Source organism: Odontesthes bonariensis, chromosome 21 (genome assembly GCF_027942865.1).
Source record: "Odontesthes bonariensis isolate fOdoBon6 chromosome 21, fOdoBon6.hap1, whole genome shotgun sequence".
Taxonomy (NCBI): Eukaryota; Metazoa; Chordata; class Actinopteri; order Atheriniformes; family Atherinopsidae; genus Odontesthes; species Odontesthes bonariensis.
This window is the reverse complement of record NC_134526.1, coordinates 13,292,641-13,318,553: the sequence shown is the minus strand read 5'-3', so window position 1 is coordinate 13,318,553 and position 25,913 is coordinate 13,292,641. Positions and strand designations below refer to the sequence as shown.

The window sequence follows — 25,913 nt, the reverse complement described above, 5'->3', positions numbered from 1 at the left end:
GGGTGACTGTATGACCAAACTATCTCTCAATCTGCCTTAAGGTAATGTCTTCCCTGTGCAAGGCCTTTTCACAAAGGCTGCAGTGGCTTATGTTCACAGCACTGTTTGCACCAGGATCATGCTTAGACTAAAAAGTGAGCCCTCCCATCTGCCCGCAGGCCATCTAATTTGTTTTCAAACAGACTTTTCTTTAATATTCAGTCCTACTTCTTTCTTTTTTTCCTACAATAATTACATTGTAATTTGTAGAAGCTGGCGCTTTTGATTTTACGACACAAAGCCCCAAGCTTCCCATCAAACATGCAGATCCCTTTATTAAATTTCATGACAAAATTTTTTATTCATTTTTCATTTTTTTGTAAAGCAAATCTCAGTCTAGCTGTTTTCTTGAAACATTACTATTGATATATCGGCAGGAGTCATGAAGTCTGTTCATCATATGCACTATGTGTATTGACAAAAAAAAAATGGCAGAGTAGAGATGATGCATTATTCATTCATGAATCCCCATTTCAGGACAGAGACTTTTTGAAGTACCACAGGACTGAGCCTTACACGAGATCCAAAAGACTAACTGAAGCATTTTAAGACAAACTGGAATGAATGTTGGCAATATTGATGGATCATGCTCCACGGTAGCTTTACTAGTTTAAGACATGATGGGAAGAATCAAGAGAGAGTATAGAGAAAAAGGATGGTGCTGAGTGATTGAGACAGAGATTGAGGGAGCAAAAATGTGGAGGCGACAGCCAACAAGAAATTGTTTTAAGGACAAAAGCCTATAATTTGTATGGTAATCCTGGAAAGCTCCCACTGAGGCTATTGTGGAGCTGGGGTGACTGTTCTATTCCAGTTCAATAAAAAAAAAAAAAAAATCAGTCATACAAGTGAATCTGTAATGGGAGTCATGTGTGCATACATGGACTGTTAAGACCATACTATTAACTCTGAGAAGAATTGTGCATTGCTCTGCAAAGCTGGAACCCATAAATGGTTGGAAATTACACCAGAAACTGCTTTCTTTTGATGGTTATCAAATGAAGAAAAAACAGTTACAGTTTTAGAAAAGATGGATCAGGGACAGTTTAGGTGAATTATGTCATAGATTTTCTGTTTATTTGTTGGCAAATGCCAATATCAACAACCAGGCAAACATAATCAAATTAAAGGCTTGATAGCAAGTAATTTAGGTAAAAACCAGACTGGCAAATCCTTGTCAGCTTGTTGAAGATCTGCATTTATTGTTTAGTCATCTGGCATTTCCTCAAAACAGAAGCCTCTGACTCACTACCAGAAAATATAAATGGTGCTCGCGTGATCAGAACAGGCATCAAGATGCTCCTACGTCTCTGTCCCTGTCTGCGACAGAAAGACAAATGTTTACATCGTGATCAATAACCATGCTCAACTTTGATTAAAGTTATGAGATGGGAAGTAACTGACTGCGATAACCAAAACTTTTAGCAGCAGATATCCACTCAAATTCTTGTTTCAGTCTCCCGAGAGATAACTGAGCCAATATTTTATTTCTGTTTGATCCAATTTGCCAAAAATAAGTAAATGTTTGAAGTAAATGATGAAATGTCAAAGACAAAATCTAATCTGTTTGTAGTTCTGTATGTTTTAGCCAAAGTTAGAATAAAGTAAAAGCACGGACAGAGGCTGATAAAGGAGCAATGCACTAGTAGAACAGGAAAGGAATGATCAAAATCAATTTCCATATTTAAAAAAAATATATATTTTAGAAATGTATCCACTTAAGGACTCTTGAACAGTTAAACACATTCCCCTATTCTTTTAGGAGAGGTTTTGAAAAAGAGAAGAGCTTAGAATTAGAGACACTTCAATCAGAAGCAAAATGCAGAAAATAGTGAAAGAGGAGGGATGAATGTTAAAGAAAGATGACTTAAGACACACAAACACACACAAAGGGATGCAAGCTGAGAGGAGAGGTGGAGAAAGAGATGGTGACAGAAGAGCCAATATTGGGCTCAGTGATGTTGCTTTCATCCAGAGCAGAGTGTCGCCATATGTCTCAATGAGATAAGTTTTGCATACACATATTGACATTCTGATGTTTGAGCTAGGATTTAGTCATACTGTACAGAGCAACCTGAGCACTAATACAAAATGGTATGCTAGAAATGAGCAAAGGTTCTCCAGGATTTATGGAACGTGGCAGATAAACTCTGTGTGATTCTGCTGTAATTAAGTATGTGTCACTATCAATCACAGCTATCACCTTCTATCTAATCAGTCCATTTCATAGCTGCTGTAACTCCCTCTGCACTGAAATCGACATATGTGCCTCTGCTTGACCGCTCTTCCCTCTGTCAGAAGTGTCTGAACATTTGAGGATGAAAACATTTCTGCACAGTGGCAAACACTCAAGCAAGAGATATGGACAGGCAAATTTCCTGCGTACAGTCCTCATTTTTACTAAACCACCATCCAAAACTGGTACAGATGTAAAAAAAAAAAAAAAAAAACATCACTGAAATGGTTGACTTTCTCTAAATTTGAATATGGATATATGTCATCCTTAGATGGCATCAACAGATGGCACAATCTTCTGTGGAAAAAAACACAACTACATCCTTAGCCTCTGTAGATAATAAAGCCCCTTTTGGAAAAGCTTAGATATTTTTCATAATTGTCCAGCTGTCGAGGACATCTGCTCACTGAAACTTTTGGCTATCTTCCCTGCAAATTTTCCCTCAGATGCTTAAATTTTGAGGGTTTTCTTGGAAGTCCTGCCTGTTTCAGCTCCCCCTGCAACACTTAAAAGGGAATCAAATATGGGCTTTAACTGATCCATGCATATCCAGTACTTCTTTCTGAACCTCTATGTGGATTTGTTTGTGTGCAAAAATGCATCGGTCTGTTGAATGGTTCAGGGAACCATCCAGTCCCTGAGGCAGCAAAGTAACTCCATCTGGTATGAGGTAATTCTTCTGAAAAAGTATATTTCGTCTTTTGTTACTGTGGCTAAACAAATCTACAGTCTTTGTGTTTTTTAATAGCTAACTGTACAGCAAAAGCTTTTTACTTCCACATCTTACATGCAGACACTGTAATGGATTATTTGGGCTCTTGGAAATGTATTTGCTTTTTACTTACTTTTTTTAATAGCATCAAAACCAATCTCTTTTGGGCTCAATTTGCTGAGGCACCGAGTCCTGGTTGATCAAAATCTATATCGTCTGTGAAACTTTTTCCTTAAGAAATTATTTTTTTGAAATCACTTTGAAGTCTTTATAAGATGTGGCCTGATTCATAAGGATCAACAACCATTTTTGTGAGAGTCCTGTAGAGCTTTATGTGACGGAACATATTTTTATTTATTTGTAATCATTTTAATTTGCCTTTTTTTTTTTTTAAAATGATGAATAAAATTTCAAGTTCGACTATACCTCTGGCTCTTTTATTAATAGGCACTGTTTCAAAGAGCATTGATGTAAGCTTGTTCAGATACGTGGAAAAATAAACTTATTTTTTAACATTTCTGTAGAGCACGTGCTAGATATTACTCTCTAGAATACTTTAAATGAATAGAAAATGCACAGCAAATGCAACATTAATTGGGGACTCTTCGCTTTCTAGAAACCTTACATGATCAAGAGCAGGAATAACCTAAAACAAACAAAAACAAAGTCATTCACATCATGTGTTTATAGTGTGAAACAAAAAGGTTACAACACTGACATCAACACTGTCCTCTCCAACTATCTCAACAACGCCAAAACCAGCCAAATTAATGGAACTATAGTTCCACCCGACACCATTTTTGTTTCTACATTATAAACTTAGTAAAATCATCAACTGTGCCGTCATCAGCTGTTATTTTCTATTTCCTCTTATAGATAGATTAGGTAGCTGTAGACTTCTAGGGTTTCCAGGAGGCAAGCAGAAAAACCTCTGTAATCAGGTGACTGAGGTCACGCTGCACCGGAACATGAGCCCTTGGGCAATACATGACAAATCACAGAAGGCCAGAGGGGCACAGCAAGAGAGAACATACTTGTTTAGGCTTTAAATGAGGAGCCTTCAACCCTTCTACAGGTCAGGGATGAGACAGCCTTCATGGCAGTGTTTTTTTAATTTGAAAGGACAGTACTGGATGCTGTAAGCTTATTTGAAAAGACTCCTTGTCATGAACAATGTAATAGCAGTGTCTCTGTCCTAAATACATCTAATATGTGGACTTGATTATCTCAAGTTCCCCCAATTATCTGATTTGAAACAGCCACTCAAGTCCACAAGCAGGTGTTTGGGGCTTCATTTCCACTTAGCAACAAGAGACATCAGGCATGAAATGGAGGTTAAGATTTTCCATTTGACAGCATGATGAAATGACCGAATTAAGCAATGCATATCAGATAGCACATCAAATCTGCTGCCCTGCAAATGGAGTATAAGGAAAGGTTAACTGCCAGCTACCAAGAGACCACTCATTTGAAATTTCTGGTCCAGGTAGCAGACGTTTCACCGTACATTTAATGAAATGTGTCATTGTGAGAAACAAAAAATAGGCGACTGTAGGTATTCCCAATAGTATTTATTCTTCATCTCATTGCTGGTGGATTCCTCCGAATGACTTTTGGATGTTTCAAATTTGCACATTTGCTCAGATGCGCCTCTGGTAATAATAACACAAATAAGTTTAATACATGTTGTGAAACGGGAATTTAGCCTGCATATTTCCTTTGATTTTTTTGTTTTATACTGGCTTGATTTGCATATTCTCCGTTTGGCATGAGTTTAATTTTATAATAAGCAACACTTGCTTCTGCGCACACAGAAAAACAAGTAACCTGTTGCAGTATCCATTTCAACATAGCTACTTCGCAGACAGGAAATACACCTAAATCATATAGGTCAGAGACAGAAAATGCAGACGCAAAACAGCTGAATAGTTTTTCATTTTAAGGTGTTATAATGCTCTTGTGCTTCACAGATGCGCAACGGATACAGTGCGCCGTGCGTAAACGCTGCGAGTAGCTGCATTCTCACCTGTCGTCGGTCTGCCAGTCCCCGAGCAACAGGTCTCGGAACCGGTACCGAGGGGGCAGGGGGAGCACCTCCTTTTCCAGTTCGACCATCTTCCACCTCCTCAAATCACAGAGATAGGGACAAATATCACCGCAAATCGTCCACACCGACGAGGTGGTCCCCTCCAGAACCAACTCCGGTCCTTCTGCTATTCAAAACGTAAATTAATAACGAATACTTTGATCCTCCTCATGGCACTATCTTCAACCTCCCACCTTAATAGAGAAAAAAAAAACGTCTTCTTTTATTTGGGAATTTAAAAAAAAGAAATGCAGCTCTACTTTTCCTCACACGGAGGCAACAGGTCGAGGATGCTCATCTGTTGGTGCGTATAGGGAGGCTCCAATTTTAGGCTACTGTGACAGCTGGAGAGCAACTGGTTGTCTCTCTTACGGCATCCTCCCTGCCTCAACTCCACATGGACGCACTGACAGCGAACCTGTAGGAAACAGTGTGCAGTTGCAACGAGGTTTTCATTTAAAGGATAACAAAAGAGATAACTGACAAAACCCCAACTCTTTGAAAACTGTTCACAACAATGAACAATAAACGCCTTCCATCGATATCTTCGCTGAATTATGACTGTAATAATGTTCTCCAATCTGTCACACGTACACACGTGATCCCTAGAAATGGCCATCATACTGTGGAGACCTGCACGGATCTCAGTCGTGAGTGTCTAACGACTCTTACGTGTGTACGTTTGTTACATCAGCACGAGCGCTATTGTTTTGTGTGAATTTTGACAGTGTTTTTTCTAAAATGTAACATACTTCGGTCATTGAGGAGTCAGCTTGAGGAGATATATTTGTTATGATGAGAACTACCATATACATGGGGACACATCTAATTTAGTGCCACGGTTTTGTCGTGTATATTCATTTTGAGACATTTAACATGATTCTGCTCTGCTTGCCAACTAAGCTCAGACAGCGGCTGCTCTCACATCCATGTGCCATCCAAGACACTCAATCGAAGCAGAGGAAGTATAAAAACAAATTTTAATAAAATAGGAGCAAAGTAATCCATTCAAATATATATATATATATATATATATAATGTTGTTCAATGTTTCTCTGAACGTGTGCCACAACAATGTAAAATTACAAAAGTTGCTATATGACATCTGTATTATTTTGACATTCGTCATGAATATTCTATTTGTCTCTTCCAGTGACTAATGAATAAACACATGTAATTAAGGGCACATCACCTGCCAACCCTTGTCGGTAAGCGACAAACTCACAATTTGTAATGCAGCACTACACTTTTGCGGTTTACATATTAGTTTGTCTGCCATTTAGAACATTAAACAGGGTTAATCCTGCAGAGCCTCTGGTCATAACAGAAGGAGTAATGAAATTCAAATGTGGTGCTTAGGAAGACTGTTGACAGGAGGCCCTAGACAACAGGTGTTATTCAAATGAACTTCCACTAATTAATAATAATGAACCATAACCTTGCCTTGATACAGCAGTACTCCTGTAAGTCCCAAACTGCACATTTATACAGAGAGCTGAAAAGGTTAATTGCTTGTTGTTAAAGAAAAAAGCAATAGATCACAAGAATCATTTGATGCTGTTTAGATAGATGCAGAGTTTGGACTTTAAGCAATTTGATGTCAGTGTTTGTGCTCTCCTACATCTGACCTAATTGTTATAGTAAGATTCATTAATTCTGAGATAGCTGACCTGAGATAGCTGACCTGCTTTATACTCTATACTTATAACACATAGAATTCAGGCTGCGTCTATTTCGCCCTCTGGTGGTTATTATGATGCAAATATCCATCCTGCAGATGGCATTTTATCAGATTAAGTAGTGAGTTGGCACCTATAAATATGTTAGGATGCAGATTTAAACACCAAAACAGAGGAATGGAGCTATAACTAAAATGACATATCCCTGTAATATACTCCAGCACAAAGAAACAAAAAGACGTTGAGAGGAAAGTAAAAACATTTCAGGTGGGCGGGCATAGCTGTGTAGCCACGGTAACAACAAAAAGTATCAGAGTGCAGCAGAGGAGATGGTTCATGTGTTTTAAACCTCATTGAAACACTGTTTAATCTAACATTATCATAATGTGAACTGTGAGGATAATTTGCAGGTTGTTGCAGAAGACTGTCAGGCTTTTTCACAACAGATCTCCTCACCAGCAACCAAAGTGGAAATATATAACAAACATAAACAAATAGTAGAAAACATTCATCTCTAAAAAGGTCATTTAAAATGGTACAAAATCTTTCTTTCAGTCTCTGATATTCTGCTCCACTCGGGTGCCTTCAAAGCTCTATTCCAAAGTGACGTTGACAGAAGCTAAAGCGTCCACCGCCCAGCCGGGGTACTGATTACGAGAGGGAAACATTCGCTTCATGAATGTCCGTATGAACTCAGGGAAACGGCCCTCCACAATACTCTGTCTCACAGAGCGCATCAGGGTGAGCTGCAAAGAGAAATGTTTGATGAAGCGCGGTAAAAAACATAATGTGATTACTATAGAGCTGCAGTGGGAAATGATCTCCTGCCGTGCACCTTCAGAGTATATAAGGTCGGCTACAGGTCAGTATCCTCTGAGCATACTTGTTTTTCTGCAAACCTTTAACTGTATGTAAATATCTCATAGAATTTATTAAATAATGACGAGACATTAAACACTGACACGGCCACCATGCTGACTTTTATGGAAAATGCTCAAAAACGTGCCAAAAATGATAGAGTCATAACATGATTTTCATTTTTTGGGACACATCTGTCAAAAGATGAGGCTTTTATATTGATTTTATAAGGCTGGAGTAACAAAATAAGTTTTTGCCATGACAAAACATAGATTATAAAAGATTCAATGGCCATAACTGAGTAAAGAATATGATCATTTGAGAACACATTATGTGGCTCTGGCTGATGTGTCTCAGAGTGAGGATGGCAGATATTGGAAATCATGTGGAGCATACAGACAATGTCTTTGGAAATAAGTTTTAAAAATATATATGTTGCATTATACTGTTTTCTAATACTGACCTGGTAGGCAATGTTGTGGATGGTGATGTGATGCATGGCTGCGGTGTCACTCTTAAACAGAGCATGAAGGTAAGCTCGACTATGTCTGAAATAGAAAACCGGCAGATCATTTACATCCAAGTGCAGCACATTTCAAGCATCTCCCTCTTACAACATGCATTTCATGTTAAATGATTTAAGCCAATTTAATTAATGTAACTATTTACTGTAGTAATTAGTCAATTTAAGTATATTATTAGCACAATTTCACATCCTGAAAGCAAAACAAACAAACGAAAAAAAAAAAAAAAAAAAAAAAAAAAAAAAATCAATAAATCATGGATCAAAATTTGTGATGACAAAACCATAGATTAGCCTATTCTCAGGATCAGCTGAGACACTCTGAAGATAAATTATTTGAGAAATTTGGTGCCATCATGAAATTTGATCTGCTCTTGACTTACCTCTTGCAGGTGGAACACTGGCAGTCTGGGTCTATGGGCTGGAAGTCTTTGGCATACTGCTTTTGTTTCACCTGGAGAGATCCCCAGGGTACCAAAGCAGAGCCAAACCTCTGAGTGGAAGAAAATATAACCGTTTAAAAACACGGTTACAGGTCATTAGGTGGACAGAACTCTTAAATGAAAATTCTGAAGTGACTTCTTAGCACTATGAGACAGAGAGAGAGCTTACTGCAGTGCGCGTTGGGAAGACACAGTCAAACATATCACATCCCAAAGCGACACACACCACCAAGTCAACAGCATACCTACAGCGCGCGAAGATCGCACAAATTCGTCAATTAACGGGCACAGTTGTCGTGATGACTTTTAGTTTGCACAACCAAACATACCCAACGCCCATGAGATAGCGAGGCTTTTCTCGCGGCAAGTGGTCAGTGCTCAGAGAGACCATCTGCCAGAAGTCATCTTTCTCCTCTCCTCCACTCAAGCCTCCGATAGCAAAACCGGGGACATCCCGTTTGGTCATTTCTACAGAGATGGAAACAGCCTGTGAGTGAGAAGTCTTACAGTTAAACTGTTCAACCTTGGTTGCTTTAAATCTAGCCAAAATGTAATTTGCACCCAATATCTTTGTGCAAAATGCCATTTAAATTTGACAACTTAATATACTAAACTGTCACATTCTTTTAAAGTTGCCTGTCACTTGTTTGATATAATAACATAAATAAATAGATTTTTCAAGGCATGTCCACATTTAATCTAATTATTTTCTTGCTTGTCAATACCAGTATACGGACATACGTGTGAGTGACAAAAACTTGACATGGGTCAGGATTTATTTTTACCATCCAGGCAGGCCTTGCGCAGCTCTGCATCCAGTCCTCCCTGAATGATGGCAAAAAGGTTCTGTTTGTCTGGATTTTTGTTGGCTGCAATGCAGCGATCCAGCCAACGAATGGATCTGTGCATGGCTTCCTCCACCCGCGGCCCCTTCACAGTACTGCTGACCACATCATCCAGCTGCATCATGATGTCTGATCCTGGAAGGGAACAAAGAAACAAGGAGATGCAAGCCAGTGGAAAAATTTAGGGGAAAACATTGGTATTTAAGATTATTCATTATAACTGACCCAGACTGTTCTGTATGCTGATGGACTTCTCAGGACTTAGTAAGATCTCTGTGCCATCATAGGGGGACTCGAACTTGACGCCTTCCTCCGTGACCTCGGAGAGTTCCACAAGGGATACCATCTGAAATCCTCCACTGTCCTGTACGAAGATGTTAAAGACACAAATGTCTCTTAAACAAAGCTCATCAGCTACCTCTTGTACGTCTAGGAATATGAAAACCTTCCATACTGCCAAATCTTAGTCTTCTATGACTGTTTCAGGAAAGGCGAGCTCTACTTACAGTTAAAAGATTTCTCTTCCAGTTCATGAACCCATGTAAACCATTGGCTTTCTCGATCAAATCGGGTCCCTGTAGGTAGTAGAGATAACATGGAAAGACAAATTTACAAAATTAAATCATCAGCATTTTTATCAGATATTAACAGACCAACAGACAGGAGGCGGAAGGAACTGCCATTATTGTAGAATTACCTACCGGCCTCATGCCAAGGTGGTATGTGTTTCCAAGACAAATCTGACACCCAAGACTCTCCAACTGATCCACAGTGATTCCCTTCAGGGTTCCCTGTGTTCCGACCGGCATAAAAACCGGGGTGCTAACAATGGAGTGTGGCAGTGTCAGATCGCATGCTCTTGCTTTTGTCACTGGACATTCAGCAATTATTCTCAGAGATAGAGGAGAGGCTGCAGACAGAGCTTTCTTTAAAGACATGCCGTTTTCTGAAGTATTCGTATCGGCTTCACGTTCTGTGGTGGTAGCCATGTTTAGCTGACCACGTGACGGGGAGGGGCCGCAACTGACAGTTGTATCAACCAATTAGAGATCAGTTACTTTTGGAGTAATGCGGACGTATTCAGTTTGTCCAATCAAAATAAATATTGATGAAAAAACAATAAAATTAGCCAATAGACGACAAGACTTTATGAAAAAGAGGCGTGTCTGTACCTACCGGTTTCGATCGGATGTCGTCTCTTTTGACCGGATGAGGTTTGTGTAGAGGAAGTTTTGTTTTTCGAGTTTTTCGTCCGTTTCGATAGACAGTGGTTTTAATCAGTGTTTGTAAAAGAACACGGGATTATGATAACGCGGTTTGCATTTTAAGTGGTCGCCCAAGTGTTCAAAGAGACATAAACAACTTGAGTTGTTTGAAACGGCGGAACTCAACACTTCTAAGTAACTGGAGAGCACCTTGCTGCTAAGCTAACCTTACCTAGCTAGATAGCGCGGCTAGCGTTAGCCTCTAGTCTTCGTTGTGTTGAAGGGGCTCTCCGAGCTAACGAAGCCATGGGGAACCGGGGCATGGAAGACCTGATTCCCCTGATCAACAAGCTTCAAGACGCTTTCAGCTCAATCGGCCAGGCTTGCAATTTAGACCTTCCTCAGATTGCTGTGGTCGGTGGACAGAGCGCTGGAAAAAGCTCTGTCTTGGAAAATTTTGTTGGCAGGTAAGCGATAATGTATGGTTAAATTAATAATCTATTGCAACTGTATCGTTCTTTACAAATTTTCTAGACAGCCATACCTTCTCGAAGTTCATATATGAAAGTGTTATGGTCATTTGGAGACGTAATTTGCCATATAGTTAACGTTAGTTGCTTTACTAGTACGTAATTTGAGTTACGTACTTGTCGTAAACCAGCCTTGTTGGTAAAGTGGCTATATGTTTAAAAAAACAACTTGATTTAACATGGCAAATCTGTTGACCCCATCCAACAGTATTAAATGAATGGGTTAAAGTATTTGTATGTTTTCCCAGCCTTTTTGCACTATTAGTGCATTGTCGCTGTAGATGAGATCATCTCTAGTACCTTTTACATTATTATTGACTAAAACTAAGATTACAGGAAACTTGAAGATTCTTGATATAGTGGTTTTGTTTCTGTAAAAATGATCTACAAAGGCCTAACATCTTTTTACCCTTTGATTTTGCCAAGTTTACCATGAACTATGGATCGTGATAATTGGTCACAATAGAGGCTATTTTAGAAGTTAATTTATTCTTGTAGATGTGGAAGTGCAAATATGTAACATGCAGGCCCTTTGAAGAAAGGCAGTGTAAGTCCCTTAGATCCAGTAGATACCTATTTTTTCACTGTTCTAATTCTTTGCTTTATTATCTCAAAGTAGACCATCTCTCCATCAAAATGCTGACATTTTGTGTATAATCTCACATCCTTAACCGACATAACTTCCCTTACTATCTTCCGCTTTTGTTTCTGTTTTTGGCTAAAGTTTTGAAATAGACTCGAAAGCGCTTCACTCTTTGAAGTGTAATGTCTTAAAGTTGCAGTTTCCAGTTGCTCAGCTCTACCCTCCTCAACATGTTGGTCCTTTTGTCCTTTTCCACATCAGCAGTGAGGGAGATCCACCTGATAAAAGGAGCAAAACAAGCTCACTCTAACACAGCTTGTTTAGCAGGTTTCCACTCCATTGAGGGACACTCAATGTTTAACCCAACCCACACAGCAATCTCACGTTCACACTCATGCGCACAGGCCAGCTCGCAGTCTAGAGAAGGCACATTGGCTATTAAGATGGCATTCACACCGGCTTTCGGTTATAAACGGTCTCGAAAGGGCATGTCGTAACTGCTCTCAGGCAAGACTACACTTGCAGATTAGACTACCACTTAGTGCAAATTAATTCGGTTGAGTGGGACTTTGTACTTTGAGAGCACTTGACAGACATGAGCTGCAATTATCATGAGACATTTCATGGTGACCTCAATCTCATTGCCTTTGCTGTCTTTCCTTTATTACCACTGTGTATAGGAATAACATGCATCCATTTACTTAACATTATTCAAGCGTTGCTGTGACCTAGAGTCTTATGAGTATGTGGGTGCTGCACTTGAAAGTTTATGATTAAAATAAGTTCAGTGGCTACTCTGTACGCAGGTTGCTGATGTGCAGGTGACTTTGAATGCAGACATGGTGGAACAGTAAAAGTCAAACTTATATAATGAGGGTGGAGTCTCGCTTCATACTGGAAGCACTTTTGTGTTATTGCACATCATTGTAATAGAAACAATGACTCATTGTTGATCAAAGGGTGTGTTTGAGCCCGTGAGTGTTCCATACCTAAACCCTTTGTCATGTTTTGTGGCATTTTTTATGCAAAACTATGCCTTTGCAGTCCTGTAGGATTTTTCACTTGCAAATTCTTTGCATTGACAGAACAACTTAAGGCATTTTTTTGTTCTATAATTTCCCCAGTGGTGGAGATCCATTCAGGTGCATGTTAAGTGAGAGAGAGAGGTTTTATCCCTGTGTCCTTAGGGAAGAAAATGATCCCTCGTTTACTTTTTGCGGTACCAACAACAATAGAAACAGAGTCACATCATGCTGAGAAGAGACACGTCTCATGCGCTTGATTGTATTCACACAGTCTATATCCTTCTCCTTTTTTTTCTCTCCTGCTTGAATCTCGTGCTGGTGTTACAATATGATACATTTGCCAAGTGACCTAACTCGGTGCTTCACTCTCTTTAACTAACACATGTTCTACCATTCTCATTTTCCGGCTTCTCTGGAAAATGGGGAAAGTGTGGTCATATTGTGGGATAGAATGACATGCGGTAAATATGTGTTTGCATTTTAGATGCTGTATCTCTCTCCTGATTTGTAGCTCAGGCAGTCCAGCTCGTATTAAGGTCTGAATGATCCGTCTTGCTGATGTGATTTGGGCCTGTCTTTTTCAGGCTTGTTACAGGGACTCCCTAATTTCGTCTGGATGATCAACATACTTTGGTGGACAGAACTTATTACAATCTGACTCAACATAGTCATATTTGTGAATCTTTATTTTTTTTTTTTGGTAGGGCCTTATTTTTTTACCGTACTAGTGCAACTAAATGAGTGACCCCACTTCTGACTGAAAGCTTCTCTTATTCTGCCTTCACGATGACAGCTTTTTAACGCATTTGATTCGACAGACTCATCGTTGTTGTCATCACTTATATACTAGTCATATATAAGTGGTTACTCTGTAAAAGGTATATAGCTGGTTGGAAATCACCAGTAAAAATCTAAAATGTAATTTCAGAAAATTATTAACAGGACTGATAATTAATTTGACCATAAAACACTATCAGTTTAACAGTTACAATCACACCCTTTTCTCTATCTTTAGCTGTTCTGTTCTGTGTTGTTATTTCAGTGGACTTGTTGGGAGTTGAGACGTCGTATCAAGTACTGCAAGCTGGTCTGGGCGGAGGTAGTTATCAGATCTTCGGCTAATAGGCTACAGAGAAACAAGATGTTTATAGAGTCTCCTAACAGTTGTGTTAAGTTTGACGTTGTCTTTTATGGAGCACACATGTGGCAGCCTTGCCGTAATTCTATGCCGTGTTTACAAAAAGACAAGTTTATTTGATAAATGCTTGTGCCACCATCTCTGTTTGTTAAGGCAAACTTATTCTGGAATGATGGCATGCATCTGTGAATGAACCTGAACCAGAATACCTACCAGTCCTGATACTAGTGTGTAGCACGGTGGATGTCCCTGTGAAGAAGACTTGCAGAGTGGCAGTGATTGGGGATTTTCAACTTAGTACTTGGATTTTGGTTGTGATTGAAGAGGCTTTGCTGCCCAGGGATGCCTCTTGGTACCACAGTTACAGACTGTGGTGTGGGAATGCGGGTAGCCATAATTATGTGTTTCTTGCCACTCCAAAGATCCATTGAATAAGCCCGACCAAACCACCAACAGTTTTTGTGTACCATGCCCTCCCCTGAGAGTTTACTATGACCTCAGAATTTCACAAACTGGTTTCTGTGTTTAAAAGCTTTTCATACAGGAATGAAAGGAGGGTCAGCTGTGGGCAATGCTTCCTCAGAGTCTGTTTGTAAGACTTTTGGGGCAGGCAAGCAGGGGGAGGAGAGCTGGCGTTGTCTCCCTGCCCTACTCTCCCTTTATTTTGCTTTCTTAGATGGAGGCACACAGACTCTTTGCTTGACCATGCATAATGCATGAAATGATACTCAATCTGCTGAAGCTCGTCTATCATTTACAGCGCATCAATAATGAAATCCAGGCCTCTTTTCAATATGCCACTTCCGTTTATCCGATTCTGTCTGTAAAAAAAAAAAAAAAAAGAGCCTCTCTAGTCCTCTTGTCTTATGTTTCTTTAACAGAGTATAAGCAAACAATTTTGACTAAACAATGACTGTATTTTAGAGCAGATGCTATCTGTACTCTATTTTAAGGCTGTCAGTGTCTCACCTTTCCTGCTTGTTGAGGTAGCGAGATGGTGTTTGGCTACTGAGAATCCAGTGAGAGTGACTTGAACCATGAGTGTGGCCTGGAACAATGACAAATGTAAGGGCTTTTTAACAATGATATGGAGTCGCCAGCAAATGGAAAAAGTAGCCTGCTGTGGGAGTTCCAGTGGTAGCTGGATTAAAGTGAGTAGTCGGCTATTTGGCTGACAACCACCACTTATGGGCATCAACAGTTTATGAAGAGGTCCTTCTTGCTGTGATCTCTGTCAGCATCTTCTTGCCATTCTCAGTGTGTCCTCTTCATATTGCTTCCTTTTCTCCTGCTTGAATTCGTTTTAATATTTATCTTTAATACTATCCCTCTTTTGCTCCCAAACCCTGTCCAGGGCTCTCTGTACTGTCTGCCATGGGGACAAATGCCTGCCTGATCCACATAATGAGAATGACACAGCACCAGTGCTGAACCACAGACCTGTGGATTTTTTGCTGACTTTTGCTGTGGATGCCATCCATAATGTTCTCCACTGTTTAACCACAGGGCTACAGTCTCGGAAAAGCAAGCAGCATGTAGTATGGCTCGTCTTGTGGCAGACACATCACTTCCACTATGAGATCACCATGCAGGCTTAGCATCACCTCAGTCTCTTCAGACTTGTTGATCTGGCAAGAATGAGAGAAAACAGCAAAGGGAGTGTGTAGGTTAGTGCCATGTTCAGCTCTGATAGAAATATTCCGTGACTGGGATTGGTGATTACCACCAGATGTTATGCATTTGTAGAGCAGGAAAGGGATATTCAGAATTGGGAGGAGGGGAGACTGGGTGGAGGAGCCTCATCTGAACGCTGACTAAGCAGCGTTGACCATATGGTCTAAGATTCCTCTGGTACCCTGTCACTTAATGAGGAACAAACAGACCAACTGTGAGGAGGCCCTCATTGTTGTCTATAGCTTCACGTCTCAATGATGCACAGTCGCACCAGCAGCGTGTGCTGTTGCTTGTTTACTGTTACGAAATCCTTTCCGCACTGCAACACGTTTTGCAATTAGCATCATGCAAGCAAGTAGCTAAGAATATGCACAGCAAGACTCTGACAAGCTGAGAGTAGTGTGGTCAAGGCGTTATCATGGTTGCTGTCTCTTGTATTGACACAGCTCTGCCTTGCATAAAAGCAGCTGCTGGCTGTAATCATGAGCTTATCCTCTGACTGTAATGATGTATGTTGTACTCGTGTTGTTGGTACTTGGACTACTTCACATTAAGGCATATAGAATTTAAAACACATTTCTGTCAAACGTGTAACACATGATAAACACAATGGTCAAACCAAAATCTCTAATCACTTTTTCACTTCACAAACAAAACTGAACTTGTCTGACAAAACCATTTCACGAGTTTACTGTATCCATTTTTAAAATGCGTCTAATGTGTGTCTAATACCCATCATCCATTTTCTGACTGAAACAACATGGCTAATTGACATGTTATGTTCTTCTAAAAGTCCACTTCATGCCAGGGTGGCATATGTCACACTCAGTGTTACTGACTGCATTATTAAACTGCAGAAGTGAATGTCTGTTCATTGCTGAAGCTGCTAACATTAGCACTGCTAACTGGCTATATTCTAAGCTTTCTGATATGAATTTGCCATCTGTTGTGATTGTTCACCTCCTGATTAGGAGTGCTCACTAACGTATTTCATACAATCTTGTAGCCACAGTTGCATTCTGTGGTTAAGTTGCATTGTCTGTCGCATTACTTGGTATCAGCCTGAAAAAGTCAGCAAAGTTAAACATCTATCAATCATTAACAACACTTTGGTAATTGAGCTTTGCCCAACCTGAGTGACCATGTAAAAGATGGACCTGAACCTTTATGGGCACTAGTGGAGTATTAGGTCTTTCTTTACAGTCCACTCTGTTCAGCATTGAATGAGTCACTCAAATTGAAGGTGAACTGAGGTTTAAGGTATTGCAGATGATAAATTTGTGAATTCCATTTTAGGTCGTAACTTCCCTGTGTTGGCAGGAGCGCGTGAGCATGAATCAATCTCTAAAGCTCTAATGAGGAGAGAAAACAACGGTCACATTTGATTTGTTGTTGATAAGTTTCAGGCGTGACTTCTCCTTTGCCCACTGATTTACCAGAGGACATGCTGTGGGGAGATGGACATAGAGTGAGATGAATAATTGAATGTTATTCCTCACTGTCTGGCTTTCTCTTTCATTCTTTCTGTCTTTGTGTTCCTTTGTCTGTCTGCCCTGTTTTATTCAACCCCCCCTCTGTTTTGATTTCTTCTTTTTTTTTTTTTCATTCCCCACATTTCTGACGTTTATTTTTTTTCTTTTGTCTCGTCCGTCTCTCTCACTCAGGGACTTTCTTCCGCGTGGATCAGGCATTGTCACCCGCCGACCTCTCATTTTGCAGCTGGTCAACAATAAAGCAGGTGAGTTTGTCTGTCCAGTGCACAGCCACATCCCAGTTTCCTTTCATCACTGCCCTGCATATGGCCTCCCAGTCACTGTGCCTTAAGCTAGGCACACTATTTGCTACTTTCATCTCTCTAATTGAATTTTCTGGTTCTCTCTCTCCCCCTGCTGCCTCCCTCATCTCACCTCTCATACACTGTGATCTGCCCCTCTGTATAGAATATGCTGAATTCCTGCACTGCAAAGGAAAGAAGTTTGTGGATTTTGAGGAAGTGCGGGCGGAAATTGAGGCGGAGACGGACAGAATAACGGGATCCAATAAAGGCATTTCCCCTATCCCGATTAACCTCAGGGTCTACTCCCCAAACGGTAATTGGCACAAGTCTTTTTAAAACCTCACATTCATGATCACCTTGAGCTCCTTGGCTCATATTAGGTAAGTTGACATTGTCCTATAAGGGGATTTAAAATTAGATTTTCCCCTGTGTTTAGACTATGATGTCATGGTGATATCTGCAGTTGTATTAGATAAAGTCGTATTGTTATAGCTATCACATATGTAGTTTTTGTAGTCAGAAAAACAGACCCTTACTTTAGGCTATTTTATGCATGAACTTAATATATGTTAATATATTGAAAAGACAGCAATCTCAGAATTTGCATGTCTTGCTCTAGTTTATGGAAAAGAAAAAACAAGTCATGTGAAATGTCACATGCATTGTTGGGAGCGTTTTGGCTAAACATTAAAAGCTAACAGGCACTCCTGATGTTTTTATGAGATGAATGAATGTCATAAATGTTTATTTTTAACTTTCAGTTGTGTTTTCACATCTATTGTTGTCAGTAGATTCAGACGTATTTATGGATAAAACATTAAAAATGTAGCATAGGATACAAATGACTTATTCTGAAGGTGTAAAGGATCAATTCTTCTCTCCCACCTCAGACACGCCTTAATAGTAGGGATGCAGCGATACCACTTTTTTTCAAACCGATACGATACCGATACTTGGATCTGAGTACTTGGCGATACCGAGTACCGATACTCATACTTCTACCACAAAAAAATTTAATGAATTGGAAGACAGGTTTCGGTCTCACTAGCCCAGTGGTTCCCAAACTTTTTGTGCCCAAGGCACACCAAAGGACAAGTAAAAATCTCAAGGCACACCTATTGTGCAAAATAGCCCTTATAACACGTGTTATGACTCATATCATGTAAAATATCTGTAAATGTGCATTATTATTTACTAATGCCAAATACAGTGTGACAAGACAACTATTACTCATGAAATATTTATTAACGAAATATTAAAAAAATTAATTTGAAACTTTATCAAATTAGGCTTCATCAAAGCAGCAACAGTCATTTAAACCAGACAGGTCACAAAATTAAAAATGAGGCAAAGGAAACTCAGCAGAAATTCAGCACAGAGAACTGTCAATGCAAGGAAGCTGCATTGTCCATGGTCCGAAACTACAATTTATCAATGCAACATTTCAGCAATCAGTGAAACATGTGCTATTGTAAAAATTTTGCCTACTTACAAATTAGTGAGTCGGGGCGCGCAGGTTTCTTTAATCCTCGGTGGCACTGAGCAGAGGGCCACTCGCACCTCCTGTTCAACAGAGAGCCGTGCCCTCCTGTTGTTCTTCATGTTTAACCAGAGCAGAGAACGCCAACTCACACAGGCAGGTAGTGGGGAAAAGAAGAAGGTGCTCAATCACGTGGTGGGAGATGCTTAGGTAGTCCGATGCAGAAGCATTAGCTATCTAGCAGTTAAGTTAGCATTAGCTAACTTCTCCCGACAGGACGCACTCGGGCTGAGGATTGCTGACACCCCCGGTCCAACTGAAGCCATAAGACGGAAACTTTCATGATACTGTCAGCTGACAGTTTTTTTCCCTCTTTTCTTTCGGTGGTGGGTTGTCAGCAGTCTCTGCACTGGTGGTTGGTGGTTTGCTCCGCACAAGAAAGCGCTCTTTCTCTGTTTTCATGTTGTCCTTCAGCCTTTGATGTGTCATAGTCTCATAATTCCCACCTGCGCAACTGCGTTTACAGCGAAATATGGGGTTCTCTGAGGATTTTTTTTTTTTTTAAAATAATTTTTTAGGGAATAGAGTTTTCCTGTGTATTATGAAATGAGTACATACAAAGTACTAATATAGTAAATAAGATAAAAATATTTTTGTGTAGTTGTATATTGCACACCAGGACTTGGACACCCTCTGATCGCGGTCTTCATGGTATCGGTTCATGGTATCGGCTAACTTTAACAAGTACGAGTAGGAGTATGTTAGAACAGTATCGGCACGATACCCGATACCAGTATCGGTATCGGTGCATCCCTACTAACAAACAAAGATAAATCCTTCCATAATGAAATTCATTGGGTAAAAGGCAGAAAGGCGTGAAAATAGTTTAAACCATTTAAATTAAAACATTTTAGATTTAGACTGCAAATAAAACAAAAATAGATTTTTAAAAACTATAAAAAGACATCAACCGATTGAGAAAGTCCAACTTCCCGTGATCAGTTAAAAAAAATTTCTTCTTAATTTCTTCTTAAAGCCTATGTGAAACTGAGATTAACAGTGTTTGATCTACTTCTACATTTTGCACCAAAATGAAGAAGCAAACATGGAAAAACGTGTTTATCTTGCTTTACTTTTTTGTTTTTTTGTGACATAGTGCTGAACCTGACCCTAATCGACCTTCCTGGTATGACGAAGGTTGCTGTTGGAGACCAGCCAGTAGACATCGAGCATCAGATCAGAGATATGCTTATGCAGTTCATCACCAAGGAGAGCTGTTTGATTCTGGCAGTCACCCCTGCTAATACTGATCTAGCTAACTCAGATGCTTTGAAGATCGCCAAGGAAGTGGACCCACAGGGTAAAGCATTCAGCTTTCAGGCGGCTCAGCAGTGGGAGCTACCTCCTGATGCACATTACCTCCCATTTGCAGCGGGGTCTTAAATAGGCTTCTGCTTGGAGAAAGACAATGACAGTAACTGAACTTGTACTTGTTCTCAGTGTCAGGATTCTGCTTGTGTATTATTTTTTTTTGATAAACACGATTTGGTTAAAAAGGTGATAAAAATGCTTGTATCGATGAAGTCACACTTTATGATTATATGCAGGGGTGCGTACTATTGGTGTTCTAACAAAATTGGATCTGATGGATGAAGGCACGGATGCAAAGGAGATCCTTGAAAATAAACTTCTGCCACTGCGGAGAGGTGAGAGTCCCGTAAACACCCAGGCATATATACAGGCTTTATGGTTTGAATGACGGTGGAAATCTGAAATGAACCTTTGTCTCCGTTTGGGAAGGTTACATTGGTGTTGTGAACCGCAGTCAAAAAGACATCGATGGGAAGAAAGACATCCGCGCCGCTCTGGCTGCTGAAAGAAAGTTCTTCCTGTCTCACCCTGGTTACCGACACATGGCAGAGCGTATGGGCACACCACATCTACAAAAAACACTTAATCAGGTCTGCATTAAACTAACTGTCTTTGTTTTAAAAAATGGTGTAATACCATTTTGTCTTTGCCATTCAATGTAGTGGTTCTCTTAAGTAATACTACCTTTGTTTGTAGCAACTGACCAATCACATCAGGGATACCCTGCCTGGCCTGCGCAGTAAGCTGCAGAGTCAGCTCCTCTCCCTGGAAAAGGAGGTTGAGGAGTACAAGAACTTCCGTCCTGATGACCCGACACGCAAAACAAAGGCATTGTTGCAGTGAGTGCAAATATAATTTCTGCATTTAGAAATGCAAATGACAGACGCAACTTAGTGCTCATATCATCATTTTTCTTGCACAGCCTATTGTTGTATTGAGGTTACTAATGCTGTGACATTAGTCAGACATTGGTCAGACATTTCCTCTTGCTACACCCTCTACAATGGACTAAAAGATTTCCTTTTTTTCCAAACATTCTATTTTAGTGGGTGCAATGGGGTCGTGAGGAGGTTTTCAGACAATATGATAAAAAATGCTCCAGAAAACATCACAGACCCCACCTTTAAGAGATGAGCAAGCAGTGAATGCTGCATCCAGTCTGAAAGGGATAAATGTGTATATGTTACATCTGCTCTCGATGGGTTGATGAACAACAAGAAAATAATTCACACATCGCTTGGTTTTCGATCCTGATCAGGATGGTGCAGCAGTTTGGTGTGGACTTTGAAAAATGCATCGAGGGCTCCGGGGACCAGGTGGACACCAATGAGCTGTCGGGTGGCGCTAAGATCAACCGCATCTTCCACGAACGCTTCCCGTTCGAGCTAGTCAAGGTGGGCACTCAATATGTATCCCGCTATACTCAGAGACTTTGGGTTATATTTTGGGGCTACAAAGATTAATATACAATGAAATTTGTTAAATGATTCCGTTTTCTTCCTTGTTCCCCAGATTGTGTTTGATGAAAAGGAGCTAAGGCGGGAAATCAGCCACGCAATCAAAAACGTTCATGGTGTCAGGCAAGTAGTGCGCAGCTATTTAACTATAAACTTTCAAAGCAGACACGCAGAGAACGTAGTTGTGACCTGTGTAATGTTTTGGCATTAAATACTGCTTTTCTTCCCTTCATCAGAGCATTTGCTCTACTATAATTCAGTTTTCTGTTGATAAAGCTTGGTGTAACAGCACCAGTTTATATTGGCGTAATATCACTTGTTGTATGTTAAACTGACAGTTCTTCAGTTTTATTATTCAAGTGTTCCTGGTCCTATCTCCTCACTGGAATACCTACCACTCCTTTTATGTTTCTCTCTGCTAAATTAATCAGTTTTTATGAGGATTTGTGTAATCATTGTCCAGTATGTTTCCGTTGTTGTGCATTCCTCAGTAAAACTCTCCTGTCTGTTATGTCATTCGTGTTACATTTGTTGTGCACTTTATTTTTCCTTTTCTTATCTTGGTTGTTAGTCTTTTAACTCTGTCAGTACCTCAATTCTCTTCACAATCACCTGTTTTGTCTTTTTTTTCCCCACTTTATCTTTATATCCACATATGTTTTTTTTTTTTTTTTTTTTTTTTTTTTTTTTTTTTTGGACCACATGTCTGTTAACTGTTCCATTTGTCGGCCATTGGCCTCTGTCTCTCTGTGCATCCTCAGAACGGGGCTGTTCACTCCAGACCTGGCGTTTGAGGCCATCGTGAAAAAGCAGATCGTTAAGCTGAAAACGCCCTGTCTCAAATGTATCGATCTGGTCATTCAGGAGCTCATCAACACATTCAGGCAGTGCACCAACAAGGTACTGCAGGTGTCTAGCATCTCCCGACCCGGCCGAGACACAAAGTTGGGGCAACCGTGGTTGTGTCAAAGGCATGCTGACACAGAGCATTACCACCATCTTTGTCGAACATGTGGAAAAGTCTCCACTCACGAGTTAGCTTTGTTTGTTTGACAAAAAAAAAGAAAATGTTCTGTGCAGTTTGCCCTCGGCCTAGCCCTGCCCCACGGGCTCTGTGTACAGGGGGCGTTGTCGTGTTGTGGAGTGTTGTGACGGGTGACGTGTTGTCGTGGATAAGAGATGTTTCCAGGAATGAGCATCTCTGGTCTCTCCTGGACAAGTTGCAGGTGTCACAGCTCAGTGCATAGAGCCAGCAAAACGTAGAGAGGCTTGTCTATCTCTAAGATATTGCTCTAGTTTAGGAGAAACTGGCTTTTCAAGGGAGAGAATGTGGAAAAACCTGCAGCTTGTCCTCCACTGTTTGATCTGTCTCTCAACAACTAGAAATGACTAACTGAACAAACACTTCTTCTCTTTTTATTTCCTCTTTCTTGCCTTTCTGTCTCTCCAAATTTCCTCTTTCTTCAATTTCTGCCTGTCTGTCTCTCTACCACCACAACAAAACGCAATCTGACCCCATGGCCTTACAGAACGGGGCTCTTCACCCCTGACCTGGCTTTCGAGGCGATTGTCAAAAAGCAGATCCTCAAACTCAAAGAACCCAGCCTCAAATGTGTGGACCTTGTGGTGTCTGAACTCACCGCACTCGTCATGAAGTGTGCCGTTAAGGTAACCAGGGACACACATGCTGGATTGATGCCATGAAAGAGAAGGGATTCCCTCTGTTTATAAATGTGTATCGCTATCATCAAAGTACACAGTTTTCACAGCTGCAGAATCGGCCCCAAACCTCATTTGCCACTTTTTGCCCCCTGCTGTGAATGCGTGTACATTTCCATCCCTATTTCCTTGACGACTGAGGACGTTGCTCCACCATTCAGACTGAACGTTGACTCACAAATCATGTATGAAATTTTAAGCATAACTTAAAATTTCCACCAGCTGGCTCCCACATGGTGTTTGACCTCAGCCCCAGCTCATGAAACTGTTTATTTTTCTCACCTCCACACTACTTCATCTCTTCCCCGTCCCTGCTCCACAGCCAGCCTGGTCTGTCTGAGCAGAGCTTGGCGATGCTCCTTGACTGACCCACATGGTAGAATTTTCTTTTGCTTTCTGCTTAACCGGAGGGAAAGGGTCTGATGCGAAGTGAGTGGGGATGATATTGTGAGCACAGTGACGGCTTTAAAGGAGCGTTTCCATAGCAACGGTGCTCCACTACCATCTTGTGGACAGAGGAGGGCACTGCACAGCAAGAAATGATGTAACACGTCCAGTAAAGCAAACACCCCCCCCCACCTTCCGCGCCTTTTGGGTTTCCTCTGCCTCTCCAGTTTGTCCTCTTTCATTCAGTCTTCACTAACGCAGATTATTTTCAAAGCTTTACAAACAGCCAGGGATGACAGTTTTAAATGTATTGGTTATGTTTGTATTTCTCTCTGTGCAATATTATTATTAAAATTATTATTATTATTAAAATTGCATCATTTGGACTACAGCAGACACCAAATTACTTGATGAACTCGGGCACATCATCCCTGGCTGATAGTAATTTCCTCATCCCCTTGTAAAAGAGACAGTCGCTGTGAATTGACAATCTGTCTGTGTGTGTGTTGGATTGTGGATTGCCTGGCTTTGTGTGACACTGAAATGTCACTTGACTATCTTTTACTCTTTTCTTTGTTTCTACTTATTCTCACTTCTCACTCCTGTTTCTCTCTGATACATTTTGGTAAGTCTCATTAAGCTCAAGCTCACATGTAAATGTGTGTTTGTGTCTGCGTTTGGCGCTGCAGTTACGTGTTGTGTTGCCTTTCAGCTAAATTCCTACCCCAGACTGAGAGAGGAGACCGAGAGGATTGTCACCACCCACGTCAGAGAAAGAGAGGGAAAGACCAAGGATCAGGTGCGTTGCTAGCATGTTGATTTAGTCTGGTCAGCCTTTGATGTTTTTTTTAAGAAGCAAAAAATATATAATGCAGCTCTAATATGCTGAAAAGGTTAGGGAACAAAACACCCACCAAGTCAACATATAAATGTGGTGAAGTCTGACCTGCATCCAAGCACCCACATTTACAACCCACATTGTTGTAACTTGTCATCATCAACCTCGTCATCTATAAATCATCGAGCTGCGGAATGTAGCTGCTGTATGAGAGCAAAAAAAAAGAAAAAAAAGTGCCTGCTTTGACTTTTCTTAGTTTCACTTTTTCATTTACTCAGGGCAAGACGAAACGTTTGGTGTCAGTGAGGGAGTTTCTAGTTTATTAAAGTTTGCATTGTCTTTGTCACCATTGCATTGAGGTGCATGGATTACAAATCAAGCATCAAATATGAGGTTTTCTAAGAGGTTTGCAGATTTAAGAAAATTAAGCGAGTTATTAAATGGGTTTGAAAAAACTGGATTATTTTAAACTTAGCAGCATAATGTCTGTGTTAGTATGACCTCATTTTGGCTCCACCCTCATGACATCTGTGCACCAAAAGCATTTTATACGACTTTTATATGACTTATAGCAGCAGTGTGCAGCTTTGGACTTGGAGGTCATTCGGTCATCTTAAGACATGGCCAGAACTGTCTCTGTTAAAAAAGTTTCGTAGATCCTTGATTGTCATACAAATAATTGTAATCGGTTTGTCCATTTTTATGTGACTATAAGGGATGAATACAAGATCCTAAATAAAGATACATCTGTTTGCCTTTAAGCCTCTCTAGAGGCCCCTAGCAGAGGACTGCCGTGTCAATAAACAGTGTTAACGCTATCAGTCTCTCGGTCTACAGTATTTGATATAAAAAAACAGTGTGGAGATTTTTGTCAGTTAACCCCTGCTGTTTTCAAACAATGAAGACAATGATTATGATTATGAAACCATGAATACAATAACAACAATTGCAATTACCTGATTTAGTTGTAATTGTGTTTGTAAAGACCTAGAAATTACAAGAAGGGGACTTAAGAGTAGTTTTTACAAAACCTGACCGCATCTGCGAGTGATAACAGTTGGTAGGTAGCAGGGCTGTTGAGCAACAGCATGTTAAATTATAGGGTTTATAAACTGAAACCTTGAGTAAAATCACATTCTCAACTCCACCACAGTGCTGCAACTTTCAACCTTGATATTATCACTCTGACAGGTTATTTTCTAGCTTTAGCTTACAGTTTTTCCTTTTTTTCACTTTGCAAGTGTGTAATATGAGATGTGAGACTTTGTGCTTTCTCCTTTTTGCAGTATAAGTGGATTTTAATTGAGA

The 25,913-nt window shown here is 40.3% G+C and overlaps 3 protein-coding genes across 12 annotated transcripts in view; 1 reads left to right on the top strand and 2 right to left on the bottom strand.

Annotated features, from left to right (window-relative positions):
* The window catches only part of kcnt2b (potassium sodium-activated channel subfamily T member 2b), a 38,814-nt gene extending 33,061 nt beyond the window's left edge, over nt 1–5,753 (bottom strand). Inside the window, exons 1-2 of one of the 3 annotated variants that reach the window (XM_075453560.1) lie at nt 5,268–5,753; nt 5,014–5,197 (exon numbers count right to left, since the gene is read on the bottom strand). In XM_075453560.1, the coding sequence (XP_075309675.1) occupies nt 5,014–5,102 (89 nt within the window). In that variant the 5' untranslated portion in view covers nt 5,103–5,197; nt 5,268–5,753. Of the gene's footprint in view, nt 1–5,013 lie in introns of all 3 variants that reach the window. The other 2 variants (XM_075453559.1, XM_075453561.1) reach the window with 2 other exon arrangements.
* A 283-nt stretch (nt 5,754–6,036) lies between these two features.
* qtrt1 (queuine tRNA-ribosyltransferase 1) lies at nt 6,037–10,418 on the bottom strand. The gene is made up of 9 exons (XM_075453751.1): nt 10,123–10,418; nt 9,928–9,996; nt 9,647–9,785; nt 9,362–9,556; nt 8,906–9,044; nt 8,746–8,821; nt 8,517–8,626; nt 8,074–8,158; nt 6,037–7,498 (listed from the first exon to the last, which is right to left on the bottom strand). The coding sequence occupies exons 1-9, from the start codon at nt 10,408–10,410 to the stop codon at nt 7,346–7,348; spliced, it is 1,254 nt and encodes a 417-aa protein (XP_075309866.1). The 5' UTR covers nt 10,411–10,418; the 3' UTR covers nt 6,037–7,345.
* Nucleotides 10,419–10,608: 190 nt separating this feature from the next.
* Nucleotides 10,609–25,913, top strand: part of dnm2a (dynamin 2a) — a 31,251-nt gene continuing 15,946 nt past the window's right edge. For 6 of the 8 annotated variants that reach the window (XM_075454050.1, XM_075454048.1, XM_075454052.1 and 3 more), the window contains exons 1-11: nt 10,609–11,093; nt 17,241–17,314; nt 17,517–17,666; nt 19,990–20,193; nt 20,441–20,539; nt 20,634–20,794; nt 20,901–21,043; nt 21,463–21,598; nt 21,717–21,784; nt 22,423–22,561; nt 24,480–24,566. In XM_075454050.1, the coding sequence (XP_075310165.1) occupies nt 10,933–11,093; nt 17,241–17,314; nt 17,517–17,666; nt 19,990–20,193; nt 20,441–20,539; nt 20,634–20,794; nt 20,901–21,043; nt 21,463–21,598; nt 21,717–21,784; nt 22,423–22,561; nt 24,480–24,566 (1,422 nt within the window). In that variant the 5' untranslated portion in view covers nt 10,609–10,932. Of the gene's footprint in view, nt 11,094–17,240; nt 17,315–17,516; nt 17,667–19,989; nt 20,194–20,440; nt 20,540–20,633; nt 20,795–20,900; nt 21,044–21,462; nt 21,599–21,716; nt 21,785–22,422; nt 22,562–23,190; nt 23,330–24,479; nt 24,567–25,913 lie in introns of all 8 variants that reach the window. The other 2 variants (XM_075454054.1, XM_075454053.1) reach the window with 1 other exon arrangement.